The 24242-nt window shown below is 45.9% G+C and overlaps 1 protein-coding gene across 1 annotated transcript; it reads left to right on the top strand.

Annotated features, from left to right (window-relative positions):
• LOC8060221 (probable leucine-rich repeat receptor-like protein kinase At5g63930) lies at nt 12365–20429 on the top strand. Its single transcript, XM_021463620.1, has 4 exons — nt 12365–12805; nt 13566–16559; nt 17130–17510; nt 18243–20429. The coding sequence occupies exons 2-4, from the start codon at nt 13643–13645 to the stop codon at nt 19775–19777; spliced, it is 4833 nt and encodes a 1610-aa protein (XP_021319295.1). The 5' UTR covers nt 12365–12805; nt 13566–13642; the 3' UTR covers nt 19778–20429.

Below are 24242 nucleotides of genomic sequence, written 5' to 3'. Positions count from 1 at the left end.
CCTTGGTAAATCGAATATGCTCGCCTCGAGAAAGGTTTTATATAGTAGTGAATCTAAATGAGGCTTAAGTCATTCCTTAGTTTTTTTGCTGATAAAAGTGTTAATTTATCCTACTCACATTCGTGTAGGACTAGTGGTTGAGGGAGAGGGAGAGAGGAGGGACGAAGTGGAGTGAGAGGGGCGAAGGCCGCGATCGGCTGGGAGAATGGGTTGGGAGTGGGGAATGGGTGAGTAACCCTAGGTATTGGTTATATATGAACCCGGTACAATAATGGATATGAGCTTCCTTTCGGTTGGGACCTGGGCCACTATTTAACGAGGTGGGCTTTATAACGTGACCGCCTCGGTTAATACATTAACCGAGGCAGTTGTATTATAAAACGTGACCGTCTCAGTTAATACATTAACCGAGGCGGTTGCATTATAAAACGTGACCGTCTCGGTTAATACATTAACCGATGCGGACAACGTTATAAAAACTGTCTCGGTAAATCAATTTTGGGAGACGGTTGACTTTGACCGTCTCGATTAATCCCAAGCATTAACCGAAACGGTTTAAAAGTTCACCCCACCTTCGAGTCCAATTTCAAAGCGCCTTGTAAAATATTTTATGTAGTAGTGATTAGCTATAATCTGCAATAGTCAGAGAGAGCTAGTTAATAGCTTTTTATAGGTTTGGTGATTAAATGTTTCAAAATAAACTACTCTGCAACTGAAACTATAATAAGCTAGATAGGCTGTTTGGATTAACTAGAATTTGTTGAACAGTTAGCCGTACAAATATGGTCTTAGCTACGTGTGGCTTTTGCTATGCCCTTGTTAGAACCATAATATATGACGCAGGGAGTAGTATTCTGTAGAAAGGAACGATTGATTGATCACTGATGTGTCGAGTGCTTACAGACAAATACGCTTTGGACTACATTTGCCGACCATATATAATTTGCACGGGATGGATCTCACCTTTTCGTTCAATTTGTGAGGGACATCGCCTTTGATTGCGACTGCCACTAATAGCCTTACATGAGTGCGATCTGTCTCGTGTGTGTATTTCTGCGTTTCTGCAGTACACGCAGACGGTTGCATAACAATCACAATCAGTTCCTGAAACCATTTCCGAGTGGGACAAACGTGTCAGCTGCGTGGTAATATTCTCGACTAAATTATTTGGACCAAAATAGACACGTTTCCTTCAAGAAACATTGAAAATTTGTTTGAGAAAATTTATTGTATGTTAAAATTTTGAATAAGAATTCTCATCAATTTTTAATAAGACGAATAGTTAAACAAGATATCTAGCTAAAAGTGAAAAAACATAATATATTTTGGAACGAAGAAAGTATATATTAATAACAGAGATAACACAGCGTAGTATATTATATTAGTCGCTAAACGCAATATTGAGCCATCGACAAACTTGAGAAAAACAAGCAGAACATATGGCGATAAGACAAACTCACAGCACTACCAAATGGTGGACTTTTTCTAGTGTTTTAAAGTAGTAATAAAACACTACCACTAGTTATAGCATATGAAAATCTCACTAGAAGGTATCTAGTAGGAAAAATTTATACTAAATTTTAAATGCTAAAATATTAAGAGAAGTCTACAAGAAGCCAAAAATTCTGGTTGTGAGTCAGCAAGTATCTCTAAGGTGCTATAGTAGGAGATCACACAATCAACGGGACCTCTCTACGAACGAAAAGAAGTTTGTGGCAAAGCCACTAGAAAGCTAGCGGGGTTCCAATCTGCAAATGAGCGCGACAGCTCGGTCTACCCATTGGATAACACACTCACCAAGTCACCATGCATGCTTTCAAAGACAGTAACATGTTTTTCTTTCTTTTTCATCAGTGGAACACAGTAGCATTTTTACAAGATAGAAACAAAAAACTACTTTTGTTAGGAGAAACAAAGCCTGAATTCTAAATTTAAATTGCCGATAAAAATAAAAAAAATAGCAGGTGCACCCGTGTGCGAATAGATTTGGGCTAAAGGCATGTGTTGAATCACATGGGTAAAAATCAGCAACCAAAAATCAGCTATAGTTCATCAAAGCAAGAGAGAGTCAATGAGGACTAGTTTTTACTCAAGACCTTGCCTAGTTGTTAGCGTATTAACTAACACGGCTAGTTAACAAAGAGCTAATATAATAGTTTATTGCTATGGATATATTACTCCCTTCGTCCGAAATTATAAGTTATTTCAAAAAAATCTTGAAGAACTAAAACATATTAAATCTGACCAAATTTATATGATAAGATAATAATATTTATGTTACCAATTAAGTATCATTAAGGTCTTCATTAATTATATTTTTATAGTATATCTATTCGATGTCATAATTTTTTATATTTTTTCTATAATTTTGGTCAAATTTAAGATGCTTTAACTTTTTAATATTCTCGAAATAAAGATGTAGGTTACGTAGCTAGCTAATTTTTAGCTTTGACTAATAATAGACTTAGCCGAATAAATCAAGACCCAAAGCGCGTGACACGGTGCTACTGTGATAGTGCTACATGAGAATAGCATTTCAATCTTGTTTAGAAGTGCGTACACACATGTGCGTCACGTCTGACTCGTGATGCCCTTTTTTTTCCTTCAAACATTTATATGCGTCCCATGATCTTTGTTATCCCGGCGCCGCGCCCGCCCGTGACAGGCTGACACACGCCTTGATCCATCCCCCCTACATTTTTAGTGGGCATTCACCAACCAAAACCCAAGAACAATCAACCATCTCAATATCTCGTCCCATCCCATCTCTTCCCCGCAGCAGCATCCCCAAAAACCCGGATCATATCGTATCGGATCACATCACAACTCTTTCAGCTCAAATCTACGCGGTCCGGTCCACAAAGCCGCGCAGAAGTAGCTGACTAGACTACCGAGTGTTGAGTGTACTGACCCGGGTATATATGCGCCAATCAATCCGCCAACCACACGCGCACGACGGCGGCGGCCAAAGTCTGCAGCCGTCGCGCTCGCCGGCCGCCACGTACGTGAGCCTCCACCGCCGCTGGAGACCCGGCCAGCGCGCGCGGCCCGGCCCCGGGTAGCTGCCTACTATCACGTGCCAATTAGCTAGCGATCGCAGCAGCACTAGGGCCTACGGGCATGGCGCCCCGCGCGCTGGCTCACGCCCACGCACTCGCGCACGCGAAAAGGCGAGTAAACTAGCGGGCAAAAGTGGCGTGCGCGTGTGCGCTGCGGCGAAAGCTGTGGGGGGACTTCAGGGGTGGCTTGGCTGCGCCGGAGTCGGACTGGCCGCCTCTCCCGCCGCTGCCCTTGCCGTGAGTGCGCGCGCAACTTGGCCGGGGGGCCCGTCCGCGTCGATCGCCCGATGCCTTTTGCTTGCTTGGGCTCCTCGGTGCTGGGCGCGCGTGCCCGTGAGGTTGCTTTCGTCCGCGCTGGTGGCCAAACCCAGCCACGCCCCCGCGCGAGATCTACGTGCCGGGCGATCGGCCGGATCGTGCCCGTCGCTCGCCGAGCAGTCGCCGTCGCCCGACAAGGCCAGTGATGTGTCCAACAGAGTGCTCTGCTCACATCACATGCATGCCGTGTTTGATCGATCGCCGGGGAAAACCGGTTTCGGTGTCTCGCCACAGCTGCCGCGTTCCACAGTTTTTCGCCGACCGGTACTAGTGGAGACGGAACAGAAGACGGGGGGTCGTCAGAGACGGACGGCCGGCAGCCGGTGCAATGAACTTCGCTTCGACGCTTACTAATCGACGAGACCGAGAGCTAGGTAGGGTTACACGGAACCACTCAGCGTTCATGATGAATGGGCGACCAAGAGTTGGCTTCAAACAATGCTTGTGATTTTGCTATTTTGCTCTTGAGAATAGGGTTCGTATATTCCCTACGTCTAAAATACTATTAAATCTTATAGAATTTAAATTTTTTCCTAAATTATTTTACATTTTTTTCGATTACCTCGGACATTTTGTTCTAAAACACGGTGTAACTCAGACATTGCCAATGCACATTTTTCTTCACTCAATAATACGTCCCTTTTCTTTTTCTAATTTCTTGTTTTCTATGCACAGATTTTTTTTACTACTCCTTAATTTCCGTGTCCAAACCCAATAACAATAATCCTCTATTCAATCAGCAATAAACTAGATTTCGTACCGTACTTGCATCAATCATGAACTACGGCCCAGCATCAACTCAACACTCCACTCTCCTTTCTCTAGAAAAAGCATCTTGATCGACCTCGCCACTTGTGCATCTAGGCCACATGCGACACATGATCCCGCCCTTGTTGTCAATTTATCATATCTGTACGCACTTTCTGACACGGCAATACACCTGATCCTACTACACTACTACTCTACTACTACCGCTACTAGGAAGTAGGAACCTTAATTAACTCATAGCATGTGATTCAGTATCTTACTATTAAGTAATTATTAGATACCACACTTAGGCCTTGTTCAGTTCCATGCATGAAAAGTTTTTAGGCAATGTAGCACTTTCGTTTTTATCTGATAATTATTGTCCAACTATAGATTAACTAGGCTTAAAAGATTTATCTCGCGAATTATAGGTAAATTGTGTAATTAGTCATTTTAATCTATATTTAATGCTCTTTGCAGATGCCGCAAGATTCAGTGTGACAGACTGACAGGGAATTTTGAAACCGAAAATCTAAAAACTTTTTAAGATTCCCCGTTACATCGAATTTTGTGGCACGTGCATGGAGGATTAAATATAGATAAAAAGACTAATCGCATAGTGTGCATGTAATTTGCGAGACGATTCTTTTGAGCCTAGTTAGTCCATGGTTAGACAATAATTGCTAATACAAACGAAAGTGCTACATTACTTAAAAAACTTTTCACCCATAGTACTAAACAAGGCCGCCTTAGTATAGTTTCTCATGAAGTGCGTTAGGAAAATAAATTACAGAAAACTCACAAAAAAATCAGAAACTTCTGACCATCATCAATTCAATATACTTTAACCACCATTTGCAATAATAGTTATTCAATCTGTTCCTAAAAACACCCACCTTTGCGTCTGTAAATATAACCTCAAAGTAACCCCTAAACATATGTCTTACTTTAAATCCACCTCAGTGTAGATAAAAATCCAAAAATAGCACAAAAAATATAAACTATAAAAATAATAGCATAAGGAATCCTTCTAGATTATATCTAGTTTAAAGTAATCTGCTAATATAAATTATATGAAATACCCACCACCTCTGTCCTTATGAAAAATAATATAATGTAACTCTGATTATCATCTAAATTATCCACCTACGCTATTTCCGAAATAATGCAAACTAAATTTATATGTAAGTTAACCATCCCCATCACGCTATTCAAAGAAACATAAAAGATCCCTTAATTTTGTATATATTTTCTTCATCCCAGAAGAGTAGATTTCTCACTTTAAGAATAAATACAGAGTGGCCCTCTAAATATGCATAAATTACCACCTCTATTATGTAAAAAACATAAAACCCTTAAATTACCCACCTCTAAATATACATATAAATTACCTACCTTCTTCATTATTACAAAATATATACCTCAAGTACTATATATATATGTTTTTTTATAAATCGCCAACTTTTGTTATTGATAATATAGCAAAAACTAACTCAAGATATATATGTGTGTCACCATGCAGAACATAAATGGAGCACATAATTGAAGTTAATATTTCAACTACGTATGTGTTAAATAGACATAAGGTGCAATGCGAAGTCGAAAAAATATGGTTAAGGATGAAAAAATATATAAATTATTATATAGCTAAATCCTATCACAATTTGATAAATCTACTGTAGGGGCTGCGTCCCTTCCAGTTTTCATAAAAAAAAATTCTATCACAACCAACTAAAGACAAGAAAGAATCTATAACTCGAGTATTATCCATTTATTTCAAATTATAAACTGTTTTGATTTTTTGGTACATTAAATTTGCCATTTATCTAAATATAATATATAGATAGAATTCGATTCCAATAATAATAATGGTGTCCGGACATATCTGCTATAGTTATATTGATAACAAATGACCCTATCCAAAACATCTTATGTGTCGTATCTTTGGCATATTGGAGTATACCATGTACTCCCTCCGTACCCAAATTAGCTGACGTTTAAGAAAAAATTGTGGTAACCAAAAAGTAATTAATTAGGGATTAGTTTTCCTACTTTACCCCTATTAAATAGCACTGCGGGTGTTTTCTCTACAACAACTTAATGTAGCTTGATTGGTGAGCTCTCCACAGCTTGATTCCAGTGGTTGTGGTTCGACTCCTCTTGCTACCGTATTTTTTGACTGCTACGCCATTTTCTTGGGATAGCCGAGGCAGCCATTAATTACGGATTTAAGCTGAGCGCAGGGGCACTTGCGTCCATATGCCACTCCGCCACGATGTCAATTTTTGTGAATTTCATCATCTCACCCAGAACGTCAGGAAAAACAGGTAAGGAGGGAGTACGCATTAAGCTCTCCTAGGAGGAAGGATGTGCATTCACTTAACACCCTATAGCTAGTCATCTAAAGAGCGAGATAGTCACCGTCCATTAAAGTAAGACTAAATAATATAGTTGATTTGCTGGCTACATAAATTAATGCATGATGGTTCACTTATTTCTCTCACAAAAATTTCTTAATTCTTATATTTAAGCCGGCACCTCATTGTCATTTAGCCTATTTATAGCCTGTCAATTATATACTTACTCTTAACATACCGGCCAAAAGAGCGGGCGGATAGGATCAAAGACAAATCGTTGCTAGTCGCTCGAGAATATTGCACGATAAAGCGCACAAAAGCTAGTGCCATGTAGGCTGGTCTCAACTAGACAACTACACACCTAGGAAAGGTACGTAAAGGGGGGAGGCACGCCGCATGCACACGTCGGTTTCAATCAGTGTCGTGAGAGATCCCCCGGCGTCCTCTTGTCCGTAAACTGCTGCACGTAATCGCCTCCTCGGCCACTTGTTTAGTCGCGATGTGCATCCCAGCGTACGTCCTCTAGTACGTGAGATTCTTGCTTTACTTCCACTCCTCTTCTTTATCGCTGTTTTCGATGACCATGAACGTGTGTGTGTGATGATGGGTTGTTATGAGGAGGAGTGCTGGCTGATTATTCATGTGTTCTTTTCCGATGGAGGACAAAGGCTACTTACTAGCTTATCCAAGTATAAAAGGTTTACAATAATGTTCATCTCAAAGGTAGGAAGAGTTAGGTTAGGTCGTTTGGGCGAGCAAAGGATTTGCAGCGAATCAGTGATGGGTAGGACGGTGATGAAATGATAATGATGGCCAGCGGAATCACACACATGCACGCAATCGTGCGGCTAAATTTGAAAGTGCGACCAGATTTGCTGCTGCCTTCAATCCTAAATTTGCCATATTAGCTTCTGTTAACTGACACTTTGTAAGTAAATTTACTTGTCAGCAAATGAGCTGTTATGTTCTTGTTCTGCTCTCCACTAGAGTAAGAGAATTCAATCCCGTTTTTCTATAACCGTACCAGCTATAAATAAATGAGATTTGGTACTGACTTTTGATATAGCGAGCTAGGCCAATGTGTCCAGCACGTACTCATGTGTGTAGCCTGCACCGATCAGACACACAACTGTTACATCGAAGCGTTTTACGTGGCCAGATTCATAACATGCTAAAAACCTTTTATTTTGATATACTATAAAGTATAATGCAGTAGTAGTATGTAGTAAAGTGAGTAACGAGAGTACAAAATACTGGAGCTGTGTACAAAAACAGGCCCGTAGTCATGCAGTTCCGCTGGCATGGAATCGCACACTGGTGAGTTGGATGCCACAGAAACTGGATAACCAAACGAGTAGGCGGATTTGCTTGAAGTGTCTGTGTGCTGCGTGTCCGTACATGCGTTTTGCTACTCGACCCGTGTGCACTTCGCCTCGCTGTTCACAAAAAAAAAAAAGCATCTTTCCTTTTCCATACCCTCACGCAGTCACGCTTCGTTTTCCCACTGCAAACCGGCTCAGTCGCCACTCCAACGATGCGCATGCGCCGACCCGTCGTCCATCTCTGTCGTCCCGCTATCCGTTCGTTTTTTTTTTCTCTTCTGCCCCGCTCGCTCTCACGTCCTCCTCGATCGCCAACGCCAAGAGATGTTGCCAGACGGATCGGATGGATTTTTCTCGCCGAGGCGTTCTCGGTTTCCCACGTTGCAAAATTCCGACGACCAAATAAGCCCAAAAGTGTATTGCATCTGTTCTGAATTCAGGATAAGCATCGTCGTCGACAGTGTGTATGAGATCAGCTGCAAAGTTCATCGTTGCCAACCCATTGCTTTCGTAGGTCGATCGGGGCGGGTTCTGTTCAGCCTAATAAATAAGACTAAAACAGAGTGCTTATGTAATCGGTGACGGCTAATAACGAACGAAGTCTCACGAATTTGATTCCTCTGTGCGCTGCATTTTCTGTGGAGAAGCAAGGAATAAGAATACTACTTCTGTACGTAGAATATACAGCATTTGAAGATTGGGATCTAGTGAGCACGAATGCAGTCAAAGATGCTGACGGCATAACTTGTTAATCCTCAGAATTGAATATACCGGGGGTCATGGTTTTGATCGACGATGAAGTAATCAACGTCATCTGAGATATAAATATATTGTGTGGTGTACGGAGTATTTGGGACTAGTAGAGGGCATGATTGAGTCCATCCTAATCCTGACTAATGTTTTAAAATTTTGAACCTGTGCTGGACTATTTTGAACTGACAAGTTCAATCTCCGTGTGCCACAAAGCCGCTAGCATGCTGCGTCTGACAAAACACCCGAGTGATAAGCGGAAAAGAAATTGCGCCGGAGCTGCTACAGCTACAGTGCCGATCATCCATATTCTATACCCTCACCGGGGGACTAAGGGCTTCTTGGATTTTGACACTGTATCATTTTCGTTTTTATTTGACAAACATTGTCTAATTATGGAGTAACTAGGCTTAAAAGATTTGTCTCGTGATTTACAGATAAACTGTATAATTAGTTATCTTTTTTATCTATATTTAATGTTTCATGCATATACCGCAAGATTCGATGTGATGAGAAATCTTGTAAGTTTTGGGTTTTTGGTGCATCTGAACAAGGCCTAAAAGCGAAGCCCGTTTCCATGGTAAAAGCTGACCAAAACGGCACGTGTTTACTCCATGATACTTTACCCATACTAGTTGTTAGTAGTAGAATTATGATTCTATTATATGATTTAAGGTCTTTTCGATCTTTAATTAAGGATTATGGTTCTACTATCCATCCTTGTCGGCATGTGTGGGCTGATGGTCGCAACACTACTGGGCAGCCATTCCACTATATTTTTTTTCTTTTAATAGAGAATGCAACGACATCGTTGTCTTAGGCCTTGTTTACTTTCAAATTTTTTTTGCAAACTAAGAATAGTAGCACTTTTATTTGTATTTGACAAATATTGTTCAATTATAGACTAACTAGGCTTAAAAGATTCGTCTCATCAATTCCGACCAAACTGTGCAAATAGTTTTTATTTTCATCTATATTTAATACTCAATCCATACGTCTAAAGATTCGATGTGACGTGGAATCTGAAAAAAAAATCAAATTTTTTTGGAACTAAACAAGGCCTTAAGCGAAGCCGAACAGGCGAAAAATCTATATTTCTAAGACTTTTATATTTTAACCTTACCCAAAGTCCTCGATTTGACTTAGAATTTACGAATTTGACAACTGTGACTGTACCAGCAAGTGTTTCAACCCGATCTTCATTTTTTTCTTTCATTTCTGTTATAGAAAATGAAATCTGTTACCACAGCGTGCCGTTCTCCACGACGACCTTTGCGGCGACAGTCCCCGAAACTCGCCGTCGCCGGGAACAAAGAACAGAAGCTTCTGCTTCTCCGACGAACTACTGTCCCGGCTCGCGGGCAGCGGGACAAGGACAAACCTCACCCACCTCCGAGTCCCGTCCAGCGCACAGCACATATTCTTGCTGCCGGTGAGCCAAGTGTGTGTGCCTCCAACCCCAGTGACGAATCTAGAAAAATATTTAGAGAAGGCTTCTAGTATTTTAAGATAACTTCAGCTTCTTTTTAAATAGCATTAATAATAAAAATTTGTAGAAGAAGCTAAGGGAGGGCTACGTGGTTTCTACGGCCGTTGGGGAGGCTGGAGCCCCCACCAGCCCCACCCTTACCTCCGTCGCTGTCCAGCCCGGTGGCCGCCTGGTCGCTCCACGCGTAGTACACCCTTGTCCCCTTCCCACCCGTGTGGTGTGACGCGCGGTGCCTGCGAGGCTGCGACTGCGAGTACCGAGTAGCATCACCATGGACGCTGGGCACATGCCTGATGCGGCTGATGCCCGTTGCTTCGGTGCTTTGGGCTTTGGCCTGGCATTTTTCTGTGGGATCTTCGTGTCCTTTCTTACCGTTCGCCAGCGAATCCCGAGGCATGTACTACTACGACGCACGACTGCACGCACGCATGATCAAACGGAAGCCGCGGCTGTTTTCGCTACGGACACCTTTCCCAGTCCACGCGGTTGCAACTTTGCGAGACCCACGGGCCGGACAACCCCGTTTTGCAGCTCCGGAGTTGCCCTTCCCAGTCCATCACGTAGTTAAATATTCCCCCTCAGTTCCGAAGTTTGTTTCAATTTTATCAGAAATCAAACTATTTTGATCTTGAGCAATTTATGCAACAATTACCGATGCTTACGACACCAAATAGTTAAATTATATAAATGAAAATAAGTATCATGCTGAATTTAATGATAGATTCAGTAATATAGTCACTATTATTTTTTGTAATTAAACTTAGTGAAAATAAAAAATAACTGAGAACAAAATTAAAACAATATATATTTTAGACATAGGTTCTAAAAATCCATCCCGTAGTCCTTGGCACCAGATGTCTAGAAAACGATGTAAAATCATTAGTTTTCTGTCCTATCCAAAGTAGATGTCTTTTGCTTATTTGCAAATTATTCTTTGCAAAGTGTTACCCAATCATTTTTTTGATCATATACTCCCTTCGTCCAAAAGAGTACATATACTATGTTAAGTCAAACATCTTGAGTTTGATCATTTTTACAAAAAGTATACAAAATATTTATAAAATAATAACATCTTGAACTATAATTTAAGAATATGCATATTTAGAATTATAATGGTTAATATCATTTTTTGTAAATTTAATCAAACTTAAAATAGTTTGATTTTAACCAAATCTAGAAGTACTCTTTTTGGTTGGAGGGAGTGTGCTACAAGGTTCATATTATTTAATTATAGTTAAGGTCTATTTGGAACCTAGGAATATCGAAGGAATCATTTAAATTTCACACTAAAACTGCGGGAACATGAAAAAAATCCATGTTCCAAACATGCCCTTACTAGCGCCTGTTTGTTGGAACAGAACATACAACTTGTGGTGCGGTGACTTGAACAATTTACAACTCTATAAAATTTATTTATCGATAACATCATCTATTCTAACATGTCTTGAAATCGGACTTGTACTATCGCTGTGATGGACTGAATACTTCATTATGACTTTAACATAAAGGATAGATTTGAAACGTGTCAAAAACTTGCCTTACTGTTTATAAATCATGTCGATATCCTGAATGGCATATATATATTTTTTTAAAAAAGATGTAGTGATCAGTAGGTACCTTTGCTTCTGATGGAAACCTGTCCCAGGTTCGAGTTCTAGACCCGTACGTGATCATGTTTTGAAATTTGAATATACTTTGTGGTTTGTGCACTTGTGCATGTGGCAAATTCGAATACTTTGCAGTCAAACTTGAAGTTGCCCACATGCACGCTGGACACCACGTCGTTCCGTTACACCAGCGTTGTGTTCGCTTTTGTCGACACTGAAACCCGTGCAGGCACGTACTACTGCCACCCGCGGTCTACTGGTAGCACTGGTAGCACGCAATAGCCGATCTGATTTCTGATCTCACTCGTGAAGCTATGATGATTGACACACACACGCACCGAATCAATCTGCTGAACCAACGCTCACCCGTCCTAAACCGTATAATCAGTTCATTTTCACGAAAAAAAAGTATCCCCTTGTTCTAATAAAGAAAAAAATATAGGAAATGGAAAAAATGTCCCATGTTGTAAAGATGACCTAAAATCTGAATCCAGTTCCTCCGTCCTTCAAAAAAAAGTTCTGAATCCAACCACAAATTTGTACTTCGAGTACAGTGGTACGTATATACTATACGGAGTACCGAAAAAAAATGGGAGAAAATAAAGACCAAGCGACTGGGTGGAGAGAGAAGACGCAAGGGAAGCAACAAGCAAGGGCATGGAACTCAAAAGTGCCAGGTGGGGCCGGGCGGATTAGGACGAAAAGCAAAGGCAGGGAAAGCAGAAGAGGAGAGAGAGTGAGAGAGAAGAGGGGGAAAGGAGGCTAGATCGAGGGAGAGAGGGACCGCCCGCGATTGCTACGGCCTCCATCGCTGAGAGAGAGAGAGAGAGAGAGAGAGCTTGAAAGCGTGCTTGCCTGCCATTCCCAGCTTCCAATTCCTTTCCTTTCCTTCTTCTTCTTCTTCTTCTTGCCCGTCCACCCAGTACTCCACCACTGCCCATCCTCCTCCATCTCCCTCCCTCTCTCTCTCTCTCTCCGGCCACCCCCATCCCCGCGACGACGCGCATCGCATCGACCCCGGCCGCGTCGTACGTGCTCGCCCATTCCATACCCAGTCAGTGGATGTGCCCGGGCTGGCTGCGGGCCCGTCCGAGCCTGCGGCGGCGGCAGTGGAGGACGACAACCCGGCGGGCGGCAGGAGTGGCAGCGGCAGCGGGTGAGTTGAGCTCCTGGCACAGTCGGGGTCCGCATTACCAGAACTCCGTATGTCCCTCCCCGGTGGTGCTCTGCGCTGTTCCCCTTGCTAACTTGTCGGGCGGGGTGCGCCCTAGCACTGTGCGGAGCTCGCCCGCTCGCGCGGGGCGGGGAGTGAAAAAGCTCGCGCGCCTTTCGCAGATCTGCTTCGGGGACGTGCGCGGCGGTGTGCTCATGGGTCCCCCGGACGGGCCGGGTATCCCGTGATTTGAGGGGACTTCTACTTCTCTCTCTCTCTCTCTCTCTCTCTGGCTCGCCCTGCCTCTGCGTGCTTCTTCTTCTTCTTCTTCTTCTTCTTCTTCTTCTTCTTCTTCTTCTTTCTGGAGACACGGTGCGATTGGTGTGTGCTCCTGTTTGGCCAGTGAGGAGGAGTTGAGCTGCGTTAGCATTTCTGCCGGAGAAATCGGCTTAGAGTTGTCTGAGTGAGGGCTTCTTCTCCGCGTGAGCTTCTCGATTTCTAGGAGGTGATTACTGGCTGAGCGATTATTCTTTCTATATACTTTGGTTTTCTGACTCTGTCTTACTTGATTCCCTGGTCGCTACCGATTTGCTACCTGATTTGGTTGCTTGCTCTTGTCAGTTTCTCTGATAAATGCCAATGCGAACCTACTTCCTTTGTTGTCACACGAGTACTAGTTCAGCTGCTTCCCGTTGGAGTCTTCAAAATTCATAAGCATTTTTATCTCCTGCCGTGTTCTTACAGCTGCTTGCGCCCTCTGCAGGTAGCCATCCAACCACGGAGATGTGGGAGCCCAGAAGGTCGTAGGGGTTCCCTTGATCTGTGAGTCTTTGATCAAGGATGGAGCAGCACCGGGGTCTGCTGCTCGGCGTTGCGCTGGCCTTTTTTCTGCTGGCCTCTGGCTCCCAGGGCTTGAACCATGAAGGCTGGCTTCTCCTGGCGCTCAAGAGCCAGATGAACGACACTCTCCACCACCTCGACGATTGGGACGCGAGGGATGTAACGCCATGCAACTGGAGGGGCGTCAACTGCTCGTCGGCGCCCAACCCGGTGGTGGTGTCTCTCGACCTCAGCAACATGAACCTGTCAGGCACAGTTGCGCCTAGCATTGGCGACCTATCTGAGCTGACCCTCCTTGATCTATCCTTCAATGGGTTCTATGGTAACATCCCTCCAGAGATTGGGAACCTGTCGAAATTGGAGGTGCTTAACTTGTACAACAACAGTTTTGGTGGTGTAATCCCCGCTGAGCTCGGGAAGCTAGATAAGTTGGTCACGTTTAATCTGTGCAACAACAAGCTCCATGGCCCGATACCTGATGAGATTGGAAATATGGCATCACTTCAGGAGTTGGTAGGATACAGTAATAATCTCACTGGTTCACTACCCCGTTCACTTGGTAATCTGAAGAACCTGAAGAATATTCGGTTGGGTCAGAATCTTATATCAGGCAACATTCCTGTTGAGATAGGTGAATGTGTGAACTTAACTGTGTTTGGTCTTGCACAAAACAAGTTAGAGGGTCCTTTACCTAAAGAGATTGGGAGGTTGATCTTGATGACGGACTTGATCCTATGGGGGAATCAGCTTTCTGGTGTTATTCCTCCAGAGATAGGAAACTGTACAAGTCTCAGCACAATTGCCCTCTATGACAATATTCTAGTTGGTCCCATACCTTCAACAATTGTGAAAATTACGAATCTTCAGAAGCTATACCTTTACAGGAATTCATTAAATGGTACAATTGCGTCTGACATTGGGAATCTTTCTCTTGCAAGAGAGATTGACTTTTCAGAGAATTTCTTAACTGGAGAGATACCAAAGGAGCTGGGCAACATTCCAGGCTTGAATTTACTCTACCTCTTCCAGAACCAGCTTACAGGCCCTATTCCTACAGAGTTGTGTGGGTTGAAAAACTTGAGTAAACTTGATCTATCGATCAATTCACTCACTGGCACGATTCCAACTGGATTTCAGTACATGAGAAATCTAATCCAACTGCAACTCTTCAGCAATCTGCTTTCTGGCAACATACCTCCAAGGTTTGGCATTTATAGCCGTCTTTGGGTGGTGGATTTCTCAAACAACAGTATTACAGGGCAGATACCGAAAGATCTTTGCAAGCAATCAAACCTTATTTTGTTGAATTTGGGGTCTAACATGCTTACAGGGAACATTCCTCGTGGGATCACTAACTGTAAAACATTGGTGCAGCTTCGTCTCAGTGACAACAGTCTGACAGGAAGCTTCCCCACTGATCTCTGCAATCTAGTAAATTTGACAACAGTTGAGCTGGGTCGAAACAAATTTAGTGGGCCCATTCCTCCTCAGATAGGCAGTTGCAAGTCTCTGCAAAGGCTGGACCTTACAAATAATTATTTCACATCAGAATTGCCTCGAGAAATTGGTAATTTGTCAAAACTCGTTGTCTTCAATATCTCATCTAATAGACTAGGAGGAAACATACCACTAGAAATTTTCAATTGTACAGTGTTGCAACGCCTTGATCTCAGCCAGAATAACTTTGAAGGTTCGTTGCCAAATGAAGTTGGTAGGCTGCCGCAGCTGGAGCTACTATCTTTTGCTGATAATAGGCTAACTGGCCAGATACCATCTATTCTTGGTAAACTATCACATTTAACAGCACTACAGATTGGTGGCAATCAGTTGTCTGGTGAAATACCAAAGGAGCTGGGTTTGCTGTCGAGCTTGCAGATCGCCCTGAATTTGAGCTACAACAACCTCTCTGGCAACATTCCTTCAGAGCTTGGTAACCTTGCACTATTGGAAAGTTTGTTTCTTAATAACAACAAGCTGACTGGTGAAATCCCAACTACATTTGTTAATCTGTCCAGTTTGCTTGAGCTAAATGTCTCCTACAATTATCTCTCTGGTGCCCTGCCGCCAATACCGCTTTTTGATAATATGTCTGTGACCTGTTTTATTGGAAATAAAGGATTATGTGGTGGACAACTTGGTAGATGTGGACCCCGGTCATCCTCTAGTTCCCAGTCATCCAACTCAGTCAGCCCCCCTTTAGGCAAGATCATAGCAATTGTTGCTGCTGTCATTGGTGGGATTTCACTTATTCTTATTGCAATAATCGTGCACCATATCAGAAAACCAATGGAGACAGTAGCCCCATTGCAAGATAAGCAACTTTTTCCAGCTGGTTCTAATATGCATGTTTCTTCTAAGGATGCATATACATTTCAGGAGTTGCTCATCGCTACAAATAACTTTGACGAGAGTTGTGTGATCGGAAGGGGTGCTTGTGGGACAGTATACAGAGCCATCCTGAAGGCTGGACAGACAATTGCAGTCAAGAAACTTGCTTCTAACAGGGAAGGGAGCAACACAGACAACAGCTTTCGTGCAGAGATCCTGACTCTTGGAAAGATAAGACATCGTAATATTGTGAAGCTTTACGGTTTTATATACCACCAAGGTTCCAACCTTCTACTCTACGAATACATGTCAAGAGGCAGTCTTGGTGAACTACTTCATGGACAATCATCTTCTTCACTTGATTGGGAGACACGCTTCATGATAGCCCTTGGAGCGGCTGAAGGGCTTTCATACCTGCATCACGACTGCAAGCCTCGTATCATCCACCGTGATATCAAATCTAATAATATATTACTTGATGAGAACTTTGAAGCCCATGTTGGTGACTTTGGGTTAGCAAAGGTGATCGACATGCCATACTCGAAGTCAATGTCTGCAATTGCAGGTTCATACGGCTATATAGCACCAGGTGAGTCTCAAGTTTACTTGACATCTGGTTCTTTGAACTTCTGTTGTGTGTTCACTAGTCACTACTGATCGATGTCTTATGCTCTTTACTTGAAGCTATCGGTCAAACCTAGGTGCTAGGGCTATTAGGTGGGGGTGTCGCATATATAATTTACTCAGGCCAATATCTAATTTATGGTAGTGTTTTGTTTGCTCATAGAGTTGTTCTTCATTGGCCATTACTTTGCAAGAAATATGATCATGTAGGTTTTCCCACCAAAAAGGGTAGCAAAGAAACTTTAAGCTTATGCTGCCATTTAGATTTTATATTAAAACCAACTAGGTGATTATTCCTCGAGCCATAGTGATATGTTGCCGTAGGGGGTTTCCATGTTTTCGTGATTTTCAATGTTTATTCAAGACTTGATATCCTGAAATGCGAGATGAATATTATTCATATCTACTTGTTGTTCCACTGTTGTGCCATAAGCCCACAAACATTCATTTGCTGGTCTAGTCTTTTTGGTTTTGTGCTAATAACTACACGCTGATGTCTAATGAAGTACTAACCTAGTCCTTTTCTTTTTTACAGAATATGCTTATACCATGAAGGTTACTGAAAAATGTGATATATATAGCTATGGCGTAGTGCTGCTGGAGCTGCTAACTGGGCGTGCCCCTGTGCAACCCTTAGAACTGGGAGGTGATCTGGTAACATGGGTGAAGAACTACATCAGGGACAATTCTTTGGGTCCAGGGATCCTTGATCAAAATTTGGATTTACAAGACCAAAGTGTTGTCGATCATATGATCGAGGTCTTGAAAATTGCTTTGGTATGTACTAGCTTGTCTCCATATGAGAGACCACCAATGCGGCATGTTGTAGTTATGTTAAGCGAGTCTAAAGATAGGACGAGGGTGAGCTCTGCATCCTCACCTGCCTCTGATGATTCTTCAAAGAAAGATAACTCATGATGTATTTATAATATGTTCGATTAGTCAAAGGTAATACACATTTTTTTCCTGCATTTTCCTAGTATTGATAGTATAGTAGGGTTATTGTAGTCTGCATTCATTATTTGTGTCAGCATTTTGTAGGGAGGTAAACGATAGTGGTTCATATAGTTTCATACATGTCATATTGTATGCCGTTGTCTCTCAGAAAGGTTTCAGACTAACATGAAGCATTTGAGGCAACGACGTCTCACTGCTGCCGTTGTCTCAGAAAAGGCTCGCTTTTACTCTGGAATTTGTAGATGTTCATTGTTCAGTTAACAACAGTATGCTAGTAACACCAGCCAGGGCCAGCTCTGTAATCTGCTCCAACATGTACTGCAGTGCCCATCATATGCAATGCAATCATTGATCGTTGTCAATTGCCATCTTCTAATGTGATGAACCACACTACTGCAGCCACTCTCTGTAGGTGTTAACCTGTAGCCTCTGTTCGGTTTTTTTTTTTTGATTTTGATAACTTGCTCGTTGTTGTTGAGTCGTTTCTCTTCTGTTGGCGCCATGGCCATTGGACGCCACACAAAAAGTTGGGAACGAGGTCACCGTCGCTCCCACCAATGGACGCTGCCTCTCCAGCAGATCAGCGCGTCGTCACTGCGTCAGACCACAAGCGACATCGCTCGCCGGCGCCCTCTGCAGTAGAACCAACTCCACCCACCCACCCACTTGGCCAGCAGCTTCTTGTCCGCAGCTTCCGCATCAATCGCCATGGCAGCGGTGGAAGCGAAGGGGATCCCACACGTCGTTCTCTTCCCCTTCCTGGCTCACGGCCACGTCCCTGCCTTCCTCCGCCTGGCTGGCCTCCTCCGCGCGCTCCGCCCAGGGCTCGACGTCACGTTGGTCTCCACCCCACGCCTCCTGGGCTCCCTCACGCTCCCGCCGGCGTCCCCACCCGTGCGCCTCCACGCGCTCCCGTTCGCCCCCGCCGAGCACGGCCTGCCCCCGGGCGCCGACTCCCTCTCCGACATCCAGGTCCACCAGTTCATCACCTTCTTCAGGGCCTCCGAGTCGCTCCGCCCCGCGTTCGAGAAATTCGTCTCCGGCATCGGCTCCCCAGTCTGCATCGTCGCCGACGCCTTCTTCGGGTGGACGGCCGAGGTCGCGCGCGCGCGGGGCGCGTCCCACGCCGTGTTCCTCCCCGGCGGCGCGTTCGGCAACGCCGTGTTCTTCTCCGTGTGGGAGCACCTCCCGCACGCCGCCACGGCCGCCGACGAGTTCCCGCTGCCGGATTTCCCAGACGTCGTCCTCCACCGCACGCAGATCCCGAGGTACATGCTCGCCGCCACGGGGGACGACCCCTGGACGGCCTTCTTCCGGCGCGTCATCGCCTTCTGCCGCGAGACCGACGCTATCCTCGTCAACACCGTCCAGGAACTGGAGCCCTCCGGCCTCGACATGCTCCGAAGAAGCTTCGGCGTCCAACCATGGCCAGTCGGGCCAGTCCTCGCAGCGCCGCCGACCCCGACCCCGTCGTCGGACTCGCGGGACGACGACGCCAGCATCATCCGGTGGCTGGACACGCACCCGCCGCGCTCGGTGCTGTACATATCGTTCGGATCGCAGAACAGCATCAATGCGGATCAGATGACGGAGCTCGCGCTGGGGCTGGAAGCGAGCGGTCGCCCCTTCCTCTGGGCGCTCCGCCCGCCGGTGGGGTTCGACGCGAAGAGCGCGTTCAGGCCCGAGTGGCTCCCGGCGGGCTTCGAGGAGCGCACGGCGGCGAGGGCGAAGGCAAACACGGCGGGGCTGCTGGTGCGCGGGTGGGCGCCGCAGATGCGGATCCTGTCGCACCCGTCCACGGGCGCGTTTCTGAGCCACTGCGGGTGGAACTCCGTCCTGGAGAGCCTGTCCCGCGGCGTGCCGCTCATCGGGTGGCCGCTGGGCGCCGAGCAGTTCTTCAACGCGAAGCTCGCGGTGGAGTGGGGCGTCTGCGTGGAGGTGGCGCGCGGGAACCTGGAGAGCTCCGCGGTGGAGAGCGGGGCGGTGGCCGAGGCCGTGCGGGCGGTGATGGGGGAGACGGCGAAAGGCGATGAGATGAGGAGGAAGGCGGTGGCGATCGCGCGCATCATGGAGGCTGCGTGGGAAGCGCCGGGCGGGTCGGCGGCGCAGAGCCTGGAAGGGTTCCTGAGATGCGTTGAGACGTCCATCCATGGGTGCGCGAGGAATCAAGAGTTTTGTAACACATGTAGCCGTGGAACCTGCAATAAGTATGCGCGGGAAATCTGAAGGCAACCGATGAAAAAGCTGTGAGAAATTCAAAAAGGGCATCAGCTGCTTACCATCCCAAACAAATGTCTATTCTGTGGGTTCTCTACTGCAAATAGGATTACTTTCAGTGAACAAGCATGCAATGATGTAGTATCCATTGGTAGTCTAGCTGATTTGGCACCCGTTCGTGAATGCCAGCCCACTTCCAATTTCAAAGGGATTTCGGTGCCCCCATGTGATGTGGGAACTAGAATATGTTCAGCAAACGCTGCCTAATCTCTGCATCAGTCCATCTCCAGGCAGCGAAAGGCAGAAAGCAGAAGTACCTGGATGCAGTTCATTGTCCATCCAATTCAGATCCGTAGCCAAAGATATGCTGCACTTAACTTTTCCTGTACGAGCCTCAAGAAAGAACACAGATTCCTTGTCCAGAGGCAAAGCCCGCGTGAAGGTTACAGCGAAAATGGACAGAACGGGAAGGCACGAGGCTGCACGACTATATGCAGTTGATGCGTCAGTGTTAGCAACCCCAATCCTGGGCAATTGAATCTCACAACGACAGTATCTAGAAGGCTCTAGAAGGAGGTAGGAATCTGGGTACAAGAGAGTTGGGAAGAAGAACAGTAAAGTACTTGCAATAAACTAGAGAAGATAATATGCTTTCTGATAATTTGGTTGATGCCCTCTCTTGCTGCCCCTGTGCTCTCTTGTAGACGACGCTCGTCGGTCCAGCAGGCAGTTGCTTGACTAGGCCCAAGCCCATGGCCCATATGCCGGCCCAACTGGGAGTAGTTCCTGACATTCCCCCCTCCTTAAGCTTCGGCTTGCCCCCAAGCCGATGGAGAAGATCGAACCACCGGGATCCTAAGGAAACTAGACGATCACTTGTTGCTTCTTGTTCCGCTTCACTTCAATTCTTCCAGTATCTTTGGGCGGTGCAGGTGGAGGTGCAGCATGCTGCATAGTTGATTCAGCAAGGACAGTATCTTTGGCTTCATGCTCATAGCCTCATCGCCATCAGTGAGATCATCCGTGAATTCAACCAATGCAACCAATGCAGGTAGCTGCCAAGGCTCTGTAATGAGGACATTGCCTTGGCTTTATCCTTCATCGATGAGGTCCACCAGTGCAAGCAGATTGCAAGAACTTTCAATAATTTTCTGAATAATTGCTGATCCCACCAGCTGCTTTATCTTATAATTGAACTGAAACTCCTCATGAGCAAGATAATTAATTTCAAGTAGCACTGTTGTGGTGAACTGATGCAATAACATACTGTTGCTATTGAATTTGTACACTGGAACCAACACTTCTAGCTTGAGATGACTGAGAAGGAAGAAAATGTACAGAAGCATACTTGATCAGTTGCATCGATATAGAATGAAGCTCAAAAGTAAGCATATTCATGTTGTTGGAACCATCCCGATTCAAAACCACATTGGAACCAAACAATTGTGGCTTCCTTTTAACTGGCCAAATAGAGCTCAACAGTAGGAAGCATCGTGGGGGCCTGCACCAATCTAATATGCCAATCAAAGTAACAGGGCCATCTAGAACCAACATGTCTGCTGAATGTCCGAAGATGGACAGAAGGAGCACCATAGAACTGATAAGTCTCATCTCTGCCGGTAGTGCCCAACAACTGATGTCAAACTCATGAAATAGAGAGTGAGAATCAAGCCATGTGAGCCCACCACGCTTCAGCTCTACAGAGTATGTTGGGATCACTAATGCAAGTAGCTGCCAAATGACCTTGAACCAGACATAGTCTCTGAAGTTGTAATACATACCGGAAGCATAACTGTCAAGCCAAAGTATCCTGCAGAACACATCATCATGCAATTGCATATACTGAACCATCATGTTAGAGAAGCAACTGAGAAGGGTCAGTGTTATGCAGACCACCCATTCCATATAAGAATAATGCGTATCAGAGTGATTTGAACTGAACCATATTGAGACAATAGCAAAGTTGGTCTGTGAGATGTCCAGTGATGTGTATGCTCTAAAACTTCTCCAGATCATTGCCATCACACTGAAGATGACCCATCTGTACTTTCCATGGTCAAAGACACAGCTAGAGATAATTGAAATGGCATGATCACTCACAAGCACTGCACATTGGCACCTAGAATTCTACCCAGTTGAAGGTAGCCACATTGGCAGCATAGGTAAACTAAAACACCACTGCCCTGCAATAACTTCATGGAATGCTCTGAAGGAGGGCCATGGTGGTTTCCAACAAATAGTCGGACTCATGGAACAACAGTCGCCCAAGGTGAAAGATGGCCAGGGAAGAGGACATACATCAGCACTGCCACACCCAAACACAACTTGCACATACGGTGGTGGCCGTGGCTGCTGCTGAACCCGGTCCCATGAAAATAGCCTCGAACGCTCCACAACCACGTCACAGCTCCTCCCAAACACTACAACCACATCAATCAAGTTGTAATCACAAGTAGCAGGGAAATCACCTCCATATGTCAGCAGCTCTATAGCTTGTAACGCCAAAGTGTCATGGACGATAGCAAGACCCTGGTGCCCCATAGCAGTCAGTGCAGCGCCTCGGACAGCAGTACAAGCATGGAGTACCACAGTAGATGGCAAGGCAGCATACTGGAAAGTGAACACTGGTCTAGGCATGCTTGATGACAGAGGTTGGTGACAGAGCGACATTTCATCGAACACCTTTGCTGCATGAACGGAGTGAGCACCTGGCTTGCTCCAAGCAGCATCCAGTACCAGCGAGGAACCCTCTTGTGGCAGAGTAGGGATTGGTGAAGTCATCGCCACATCATGTGGTCGTGGTGGTAGGAGAGACGGCGCAGGAACACCACTGTGGTGCGACAGGCGAGGTGGACAGCTTGCAGTGTCGCGAAGGATTCCGCGAGCACGCCCTCGACGTCGGCGAGGATGTGCGCACACGTGATGGTGTACCGCGCGGGGTCGCGGCGGCCGCACGCGGGCTCGAAGTCGAGGACAGTGGCCTCGAACCAGGAGTCGTGGAGGCCGTCCACGCCGACGCGGAGGAGCTCGCGGCGGTCGGTGAAGCCAAGGCGGCCGCAGTGGTGGAGGCCGCGTCTGTCGAAGTCGAGGCAGACGTGAAGGAGAACACCTCGGCCAACAGAGCGGAGGCGGGCGCCGAGGAGCACGCCGCAGTCGATGGAGTCGAGGCAGATGCGGAGGAGAGAGGTCGCCCACGACAAACTCTCGGTCGCAGATCTGCACAGGGTCTTGTTTGAATAGCACCACAAGGGAGGAGGAGACACACGGGGATGGCTCCCATGGCTCCCGCATCTGGATCTCATACACTGCTGGGGAAGTCTCCATGGACGCTGGCATCGCGGGAATGGAAGTGGCGGCCGAAGCGGTGGGCGCTAGCTTGACGCATGCTGGCGCGACGGGGTCGTCGGAGGTGTACTCGGTCGCCGCAGTGCCAACGACGAGCTGCTCCTTCATCGGCAGGGGCGAGGCAGCGTCAGAGGCGGCTGGCTCGTAGTCACGCTCCTCCATGACGTGAGCAGGATCCTCGAACTCTCCGCCCCAGTTGTCGGCGACCACCTCGGCATCGATCTGCCTGGGGGCACCAATGCGGAGGTCCTCCCTCAAGGCTCGAGTCTCGGGGAAGCGCTGGTCCCACCTAGCCTCGATCTCATCGAGCTTGCGGAAGATCTCGTCGAAGGCGAGCTCGAGGGAGGGATTCATGGAGAGAATCGGTGGCTTTGATACCAGTTGTTAGCAACCCCAATCCTGGGCAATTGAATCTCACAACGACAGTATCTAGAAGGCTCTAGAAGGAGGTAGGAATCTGGGTACAAGAGAGTTGGGAAGAAGAACAGTAAAGTACTTGCACTAAACTAGAGAAGATAATATGCTTTCTGATAATTTGGTTGATGCCCTCTCTTGCTACCCCTGTGCTCTCTTGTAGACGACGCTCGTCGGTCCAGCAGGCAGTTGCTTGACTAGGCCCAAGCCCATGGCCCATATGCCGGCCCAACCGGGAATAGTTCCTGACAGTCAGGGTCACACCCATTGCTCCTGTCGGTTGGACAAGGACGCTGCAAGATTCACCACTCCATTCACTGACCTGACCAACCCTTCCCTCACAGTTACAGATCCAGACACGATCGAACACGAAGAACCTGTTCCCACACAGTTTTCCTATGGAGGGAAAAGCATTCAGGCCTTGTTTGGACGTAGTCGGATTCATATCAATCCACATGTCTTGAGGTGGATTGGAGTTGAATTTGAACTAAATTCCACGTCAACCCACACCAACACACATGGACTAAAGTGAATCCGACAACATCCAAACAAGGTCTCAATGATCGAGATCCCAGTGGAGTGGCATGGGACGCATCATGGCGCGTCGTAGCCCAACTGATTTGGCGCCCCACTCGTGTTATCTTCTCCGGATCCGCTGCCGTGATCTTTAATCCTGATGCAGTCGACCATTCTAAAGGTTTGATTCCTCTCTCAC

Source organism: Sorghum bicolor, chromosome 6 (assembly GCF_000003195.3).
Source record: "Sorghum bicolor cultivar BTx623 chromosome 6, Sorghum_bicolor_NCBIv3, whole genome shotgun sequence".
Lineage (NCBI taxonomy): Eukaryota > Viridiplantae > Streptophyta > Magnoliopsida > Poales > Poaceae > Sorghum > Sorghum bicolor.
Note: the sequence above shows the minus strand (reverse complement) of the source record. Positions and strands in the feature narration are given on the sequence as shown.

Excerpts from the sequence above, each read along its gene's own strand:
- LOC8060221 (XM_021463620.1), top strand. The coding sequence starts at position 13,643 with ATGGAGCAGCACCGGGGTCTGCTGCTCGGCGTTGCGCTGGCCTTTTTT. Across the intron at positions 16,560-17,129 it reads ATACGGCTATATAGCACCAG|AATATGCTTATACCATGAAG; the intron begins GTGAGTCTCAAG and ends TCTTTTTTACAG. Across the intron at positions 17,511-18,242 it reads TTCAAAGAAAGATAACTCAT|CTTCCGCATCAATCGCCATG; the intron begins GATGTATTTATA and ends TCTTGTCCGCAG.